Source organism: Symsagittifera roscoffensis, chromosome 8 (assembly GCF_963678635.1).
Source record: "Symsagittifera roscoffensis chromosome 8, txSymRosc1.1, whole genome shotgun sequence".
Taxonomy (NCBI): Eukaryota; Metazoa; Xenacoelomorpha; order Acoela; family Convolutidae; genus Symsagittifera; species Symsagittifera roscoffensis.
The window spans coordinates 14,172,781-14,181,910 of NC_087069.1; the positions used below are offsets into that span (position 1 = coordinate 14,172,781).

At 33.5% G+C, this 9,130-nt stretch overlaps 1 protein-coding gene across 1 annotated transcript; it reads left to right on the plus strand.

Moving 5' to 3' along the window:
• The first annotated feature begins 3,097 nt into the window (after positions 1–3,097).
• On the plus strand, positions 3,098–4,087 carry LOC134853483 (lactosylceramide 4-alpha-galactosyltransferase-like). Its single transcript, XM_063869484.1, has one exon. The coding sequence runs from the start codon at positions 3,098–3,100 to the stop codon at positions 4,085–4,087; it is 990 nt and encodes a 329-aa protein (XP_063725554.1).
• Positions 4,088–9,130: the final 5,043 nt, after the last annotated feature.

Consider the following 9,130-nt stretch of genomic DNA (forward strand, 5'->3'; position numbering starts at 1 on the left):
GCATAATCCTTGAGAATATTTTAAAAAATAAATGGATCGAACCTTAGCACAAGGATTCCCGCACTCAGTAAAAAGAGAAAAAAATTGAATCTTTGCTCATTAATAATAATACTGTCATCAAAAGTATCTTGAATAAAATATTTATGAGCACTAACTGCAGGTGTTTGCAAAATTTATAATCCATTATACAGAAAACAAATTTAATGACCTTACCGTAAACTATAATCATTTACAATTACCTGTTTTTTGTCGAAACTCTGTTAAAATATTACATAAACAAGTAAACCTTCATCTGAAGCCACGTGGGATGACCCTTCAGGTCGACGTTGGCTGCAGGTAGGCTGCACATTCAAATGAGAGGTGGGAACAGGCAGGATGCTCCTGCATGTCAGAGGTGGTTGAAGTTCAAAATTGCAGTTGAAGAAAAATGAACGTTGGAAAAAATGAGAATACAAACTAACAAACACATCGATCTGTCCAGCACATCACGAATCATTTCACACTGCCATCCAACTTGGTGGTGTTACCAAATGGTCATTGTGAAAAAGTGAACAACCAATTTTCCACACTTCGATGCTTTTATGCGTCGATTGAACTGTTACTATCTGTTACTAACTTCGTGCTCACCTTCCCTCTCCTACGAAAATAGACAAAAAAAATTTTATCTTAGCTTTCTCTTTTGAATCAGTGTAAAGATAACTCTAGTCGGAACCTTGAGCGGTGCTTGTAGAGTCAGGTCTGTTCCTGTTAGCTTGTATAATTTGTGTTTGAACTTTGAAATGTTAGCTTCAAGTTTAAAATAAAAACAAGGCTGCTAAAACAGGGCGAAGCCTTGATTGTTCCAAATGCGTTTTACAGTCATTGAACTATTCCAACTGCGTTTTAAAAATTAGTGAAAAAATGTTGGAAAGTTTCAAAAATTAAAAAATGTATATGTTTTTTTTCTTCTGAAAATCAGCCCCCATACGCTATGTAAAATACAAAGCAAAAAGTTTTCCTTTTTAGCATTTATCTAAATAGGCCAAACAGAAATTTGGAACAATTTATGAGACGGATTAGGTCTTCATCCGTTTACGAGTTATTAGCACAAAATCTATTGCGCGTTAATTATGTCAAATTGACCAAACTGGCAATACATAAGCTCCCATAGCTTAAACAAGGTATCATTTTCCTTCACCTCACAAGAGAATCAATTTCATGGTGTAACGATTGGTTTTACAAGGTTAATTATAGACCAAATAAATTTGCCATGGCCTAATTAGTCCTTATGCCAATTTTTAGTGAAAAAATTTCTTAAATTATAAAATTTTTAGGTGGCGGGAAAAAGAGCCAAAACATATCACAGAAAAAATAAGTTTGAAATTTGAGCTCAAGGCAACACTATTTTTCGAATGATATAAAAAACTTTTGTCAAAATGAGCTAGTTAAAATGTCGAAACTGACGGGTGAAAAAGGCCCGTGCAAAAAATCCGTCCTTTTCTTCAAAAGTCATGAAGCAATATTTGATTAAAAATTAAACAATCGAAAAACATTGAAATTATGTAAAAAACGCCGTCAAAAAATGCTAGTTCCAAACTTTGAATTCCTCAGGAGAAAACAATACACTACGAGCACAAATCTTTTGTGACTTTCTTCAGATTTTCTTTGAAAAAACTGCTCAATTTTTAAGGCGAAATCCTGAATGTTGTGACTGTACTTCAAGGCAAATTAAACTTTTTTTGGATGAAGAAATGGCGAAACAATTGAAAAAAAAAATACTTTATTTTTCAAATTCTTGCCCTACAAAGGGAGGTTTTCAGCATCTTTTATGCTTTTAACTCAACCAAATGACCGGCCTCGTTTCATTTTGAATGCAATCATCTGCCGCTTTGGCGTGTTATAAGAACACAATATATCGCGCGTTGATAATCCCAAGTTAGCCAAATTAGCAATTTTCAAACCACCACAACTTTTCGAAAAATTGATCATAGGTGACATATCTTTTTAAATTGGAGCTCAAGAAAACAATGTAATTTAGATAACATATACAAAATTTGTAAAAATTCCAAATTAATGAGTCAAAAATTGACTGAATAAAAAAACCATCCCAAGCATTAGTGTTCGCACTTTCTTCGAAAAACGGAGCAAATTAAAAATATCTGTATAACTTTGCCCTTTTGTTTTTATTTTCAAAAATTATAATGAAATTATACAATATCATGACAAGTTTCTGTTTCAATTGAAATTTTGACCTATAGTTTTAGCAGCTGGAGAAAATTATCTAAATGCTGAACGAAAAGTTCACAAAAGATTTTTTCTATATAGAGATTATTTTCAGTTTTAGTTGTTTTCATCTGAATGTCATTCCTGTTGCATGAAAAAAATCAGCGAAAGCGTTAATCAAATGCTTTTCTTATAAAACATCTTGCGCTAATCAAATAAATTTCAAATACATTTAGCTAAAGCTCTGTAAAGCTCTGACTTTTTTAATAATTTTTTTTACAGATAAAAACATCATACTTCTTTCGCATTTAAGCTAGTTGAGCGTCTGGTGTGTGCATTTAATCAAATACTCTTAAAAACTTAAAATTGTCACCAAAACTGTTGTAGATGAAAACAGCGCTTTGAGCATTGATACAACGTTGAGCTTACAACGTTTTTTTGTCTTCTTGTTTGTACAAAAGATTCTGAGCCATTTTTTATTGTTTTCTTTTCGTCACAAAACATACCATGCATACTGATTTTCAAAATCCGGCTGCAAAATTAATCGTCACTTTATAAGAAAAAACGTGAAAATTTAAACTGAACGCGTTTTTCTTGAAGTATTTTCATCAACAAAAAAGTCCATTACTAAAACGTTTTAAACTAATCATATAGTAGTTTGTGTTATTAATTTAGAGAAATGGTGTTATTTACTAGATCATTAAAAAAGTTTAAAGTTTATGCCCAAATTATTTTAGTGTTTCTTATCTTTTGGACTTTTAAAAACTACTTTTTCGAGCCGAATCAAGATGACACGCAGAAGAAACGATATCAAGCTTATTCCGAGTCCAAGTCGAACAAACATGAAGACTATCAAAAAACTGAGGAAGAAGTTAAAAAGTTTCAAGGCGAACCAATGATACTTGATCCATTACAACTTGTTAACCCGAATCTGAATTGTTCTCGGACAATTCGGCTCGACTTTTTCCGAGAAACAGATTTGCCCGAATACCCGCTGTTCTTTATCGAGACAGCCGATCATGCAATTCTGGATCCTCGTCAGTCGTGTTCAGTCGAGTCGGCGCTTCGCAACTCGGGCCGAAATCCAATTATTCTGATGTCATCACCGATCTTGAAGCCAGCAGACAGTAACGCGACTTGCCAGCTTTTGAGATACGGGGTCAAGTTCTTCAAGTATAACTTTGTTGATTTTGTCAAAGGAACACCGCTTGAAAATCTTGTGTATGAAGAGCTGGAAAGAAATAAAGACGTTATTACACATGCTAGTGACATGATGCGACAGGTTTCAGTTTACAAATACGGCGGAATGTATTTGGATCTAGACTTCGTTATTCTCAGAGATCTGACTGGGATTCGAAACTCAGTCACCATGACCAATATGGCTCGTGAATATGAGTCAGTGAAAAACAACAGCGAGTTTTGCGACCCCAAAGGACCCAGTGAAAAAGGTCATATTCAAAACGCATTCGTGGCTTTGGATAAAGGTCACCAACTTCCGTGGAAAATCATGGAAAATTTGGTCAAAACTTACAACGGCGACAAAAACAGAGCAGCGACTGGGCCTTTGCTGTTGACGCACTCCATTGAAGAGCTTTATCATATCAGCTCGAAAGAGTTGAGAGGCTTCAAAAATGAAAATTTAACAATTTTGCCGACCTTCAAGTTCTTTACGACTGGAGCTAATAGAGTGGGAACCATCTTCAACACACGAAAAGAACGAAGTTCGGTCGAATGGGATGAATTCTTCAGTTGTTCATACGCTGTCCACTTTTATTCATACAATACCAAGAAATTGAAAGTCAGTCGAAATCCAAAAACGGATACCTACTCCTATTTGGCGCCAAAACATTGCCCAATATCATACTTGTCGCAAAAACAATTCTGATTTAACCTTTCCAGTAAATGCATATTTTATAGAACGATCGACTCAAATTTGAGCCCTAGGAAAACAACGAAAAGCGCGGTTTCTTAACAATCCGCACAAAAACGGGTTAATCCTTTAAAAGTTTTAAAAAAACTACAAGCACGGCTTTGAAAATGCAGACATTTATTGTCTGATCCACTTACGACCGAAAAATGGATACGTTTTGAACTTTTATCACTGCCCGGGTTGACCAAAAATGCTCTTCATACAATTTTCATATATGAGAAAATGCTAGTCATACACTTTCCATACAATTGCAGAAAATTGCGTGAAAGGTCCATGATTATTATTTTTCATATATGGAAATTGTATGACTCGCATTTTTTGATATATGGAAATTGTATGTCTAGCAGTTTTTGATAAAAGGAAATTGTAAATTTAGAATTTTTTCATCTATGAAAAGTTCATGATTAGCAGTTTTTAACAATTAGAAATCCAGCAAAATGAGGCAAAAAACTACTTTAAGTCCCATCCCATACGACAGAACCCCAACTGAACAGAGAAGAAAAAACCAGAGAAAGTTTGTTTTCTCATAGTCAATTCTCCTCACACGCTGAGAAAGCAGAGCATTTCTTAATCTTATCCTGGGGGGACTCCATACCAGGAGGGATTGTCTCGGAAAAGTTAAGAAAAAAACCTCTCAGCTAGCTGAGTAATCCAAAACAAGAAACAGTCCAACAGAGGCACCAATATTCTAGAATTCTTCTCTTCCAATCACATCTGACATCAACATCTAAAACAGTTCCCTATAAAACACACAATTGATTGTCACTTGAGTTGAAAAATTGAAACAAACATTTAATTTTAAGTTTGTGCAATAGCCATGCTGTTCAAATTTCTGAAAAAGTTGACAAAACTGACTGAAAAAGTTGACAAATCTTGTTAACTACTCCCCCCCCCCCCTATTACAAAAGGAGGGGGGAGGGATGGTTAACAAGGTACAAAAATTGTGTACGCTTAACTGTTCAATTTTTTTTAATATGGGGGGGATTCGCTACAATGTACCATAGGGGGAAATAGTTATTAAGTTCAGAAAAAAAACCACCCCGATCAGAAATATTCCGTTATTTTTGTTACGAAAGTCGGAACAACAAGTAAGTTGTTTACTTTTGAATTTTTTTAATTCAGTCTACTAACATAAGATACTTTTTAGTCAACAATACCTTAAGTAATCTTAAGTCATCTTTCTTCGTGATTGTTTTAAGAGCGCTTGAGGTTAGTGTAAGGGAAGGCATTATGAGAAGTATGTTTATAGCCATCAGCAAATAAGATAAAAATCAACGTCAACAAAAGAGCTTAAAGTTAGAATCAGCAGCTCAAAATAAGTTTTAATTGTTCCTTATTCTTTGGGGTTTTGATTGTTACCGAACACTATTGACTAAGACTTTGGTTTCTCAAGGTTTAACGATTTTTCATGTACAAAGCAGTTGAAGCGACGTCCTACATACTTTATTATGAAAAATTCAAACATCTACTCTTCAGCACAAGTTTCCAGAGTTATTATTTTTCGTATATCAAATATCGAATCGGTCATTCAATGCCCAGGTGATGCAGAAATAGGCAAACCAAAATTTTTTTGAGTGCTTCCGGAAAAAAAAACTTAATGGAAAAAAAACGGAAATCAATGCAAACTTTTTGAATCCAAGACCCGAGGTTGAAAAAGGGAAAAGATACAAAAATTGTTCAGGGCCTTTTTTGAAACTGTACTCTATCAAAAAGTTAAAGTCGTCATTAAAGGGGCGGATATAGAGAGGGGGGGAGTCGAACGCATCCCAACCTCAGGGATTCGACCCGTTGCTATCTATATAATCTATATACTATCTTTAAGGGGGAGCGCGCATTAAAAAAATGCGTTTTTTTGTCAAAATTTTCCAAAAAATGCCCAAAAACGGCTTTTTTGACCTGTTTTTCAAAAAATTGACTGCGGCGCTGAAAATTTGACCAAAACAGCGTCTTTTTAGTGGTTTAGAACAGCTCAGAAATCCGCCCATTCTCGAGAAAATCCTAGATCCGCCCCTGGTTTTTCAATTTCCATTTATCAAAGTTTTATAATCAATTCATTGTGGGCACAATTTTTTTTCTCGAGAAAAGAGTTTTGAATGCAATAAACAGAAACTTGAAATAATGATAAAAAACAAAAATTTGTTCAGTACCACCTTTGATGTCTTTCACTCATCGCTAACCGCCGCATACGGATTAAAGATTGCTTTTTAGTGCCAAAAAGATAAGACTGTACAATATTACGCTCGAAAAAATGTTCAATGATGACTCAATTTTTATTTTTTCAATATCGAACTGACAATTATGAAGCTAAAATTGATTTAGATAGATTTTTATTCAAATAAAATACCGTACAAAAAAGATTAGATGGATCGTAAAAACAGTTTCAATGAATTCAACCTAAACAGATGATTACATTAGAACAAAATGATTTGAAAAGATTTCAATGGATTTTTGCATATGAACGAAGTCTACTTACTTCTCAACAAAACAGATTTAACTCAGTTTTTCCATTTGTTTCTAAACTTGAGCAAAATTTTGTAGTAGAAAAATCTCTATTCGAATTACAGAGAGCAACAGTCACTGGAGGATGGTTTTTCACCGTGAGGCGACAATTCGTAGCAGGTGACAATTCAAAACAAGCGACAATTTTTAACAGTAGTAAGCGTACTGAATGTAAGCGTAGCGAAGCAAAGCGTATTTCACTTGCCAAGGCCTTGTTAATTGTTGCTTGCTAAAAACTGTTGCATGTTACGATTTTTCGCCTCTTACGAATTGTCGCCCTACCGCTTTTCACCGCAAACTATTGAGTTTAAGGAAAACCGTTTTGATTTTGGCTGAACTAAGGTTTGCCACTCAATCAAAAATCAAAAGTAAAAATCAAAACCAAGGTTTCTTTAAGTGTCATTTTCCTTATCAGAGCTTTAAGCGCATTTTTTCAAACAAAACACCTTTTGAAAAATTCAGTTAGATATATTAACTTTTGGCGATAAAATTTATGTGTTTTCTACACTCATAATTTTGTTTTAGGCCAAAAATTATCCGGACAAATCAATAGAGAAGCAAACTTACATTTTTTTCCCAGTGTTCTCAAATATTTGATATTTGAGAAAATCTGAACTAAATAATTTTTATACAACTTGAATAAAATGAAAATTCCAAACAAATAGTTGGAAATTGATTTAGAACCGAATGATATTGATTTTTGTAGCTACATTTTGTATCAAACTAAAACGACTTTGATGACATTACCGTCCTTACATCAATTTTCATGACAAAAACTACAGCTTTAACATATGTTTTTATTGCCCAAATTACCGTCTTTTATAAATTTTCATGTCCAAAATTACAGTCTTCAAATAAGTTTTTACAACCGAAATTACCGTCATTACATCTTCACACAAGTTGATTATGACTTAAATTATTGTGTTTACATAGGGTTTTTATGAACAAAGTTACCGTCATCACAAAAGTTTTCCGCGACCTCAATTACCGTCTTTACGTAGGTTTTCATGACTAAAATTACCGTCTTCACAGCTCGACCTACTCGTCAAAGAGATAACTAGCGTGTTCTGACAATTAACAGACGAGATTGATCATAATACGAAACTATGAGTAGAAGAAAGTTAATGAAGTCATAATGATCATACTAAAGTCTCCAATAAAAAAATAGTATACGCTAAGAATAATTTTGACATTTTAATTAGTTAAAGGAAGTGAAAAATAGTTCAAATTAAGGACATCGCACGAAGGTTTGGCTATAATGGCGAAAACAGCTCAACCGTTGGGCTGGCTTAAAATCTGAAACATTTGGGCGAGCCGGCGGATTTTAAAAAAGCTTAAATTATTACTCGACAATTTGAAATTGCAATTAATCATAGAGTTCTCCTTTAACTGCAATGATTACTAACCTAATGCATATTTCTACAAAAAGTTCCCAAAGCTTTTTTTCCCATTTTTTTAAGTAACGAAATGCGCTCTTTTTATAACTAATTACGTTGGTAATTTGTAGAGTTACTGTTTTTAAATCCAAGAATGATCCAAGAATTAGATACTTCATCTCATTTGTTTTTCATATATTTCAAGAATTTGTTCAGTTTTAAACTCAAATTCCAATGTGTTCATTTAGGTTTAGATATCGACTAGTCTACACAACATAATCTTCTTGGTAAATAACGCATTTGCGATAATTTTTGTAGTTTATTTCGCCCATTTTTATTTTGAAGTTACTGGTTTCTCAGTTTTATAATTAGCTGAGTTTATTTGGCTCAAAACAGTATAAAAAATTCTCGTTTTTGAATTATTTTATAAATTAGTTGAGTTTATTTGGCTCAAAATAGTATAGAAAAATTCCCGCTTTTGAATGAATTTATAAATTACGTAAGTTTACAACAGTGGTTTTATCTGGGCAGCTTTTGAGACCGGTTGCCTTTGTACCTAGCAGTCAACCTAATAAATAGTTCGTTTTGCGACCCGATACAAAAAAAAGTTAAAAATTATATTATTTGAAAAATTAAGAAATCGAAACGACTTCTCAACGTTTACTGTGATATAAAATCAAGGGGCTCTTCAGTAAAGTACTTTCGGATTGAGTATACAGTCTGTTCTTCACTCTGCTTCTTTTCTGATGGATAGGTTCGTGCGACTTCTTGGTCTTAAGCCGAACTTAGTCCTAGTCTTTTTTTCTTAGACTCCCGGGTTGACAAAAATGCTTATCATACATTTTGCATAAATAAAAAAATGCTTATCATACTCTTTCATACAATTTCATAGAGCAAAAGTATATGTATGAAAATAGCAAAATAAGCATTTTTTCCATATATGAAGTTGTATTATAAGCATTTTTTTCATACTATGAAATTGTATGACAAGCATTTTTTTCCATAAATGAAAATACAAAGAATTTTTGTTTCAAAATTTCGTGTTTCAACCGAAACACTAACCAAGGATTTTTTGTCATAAAAAAAACCCAGAGTGTAACATGTAAGAGTGGTGAGTAGTATT

Bases quoted from the DNA above. Each gene is read 5' to 3' on its own strand.
- LOC134853483 (XM_063869484.1), top strand. From the start codon at position 3,098: ATGATACTTGATCCATTACAACTTGTTAACCCGAATCTGAATTGTTCT.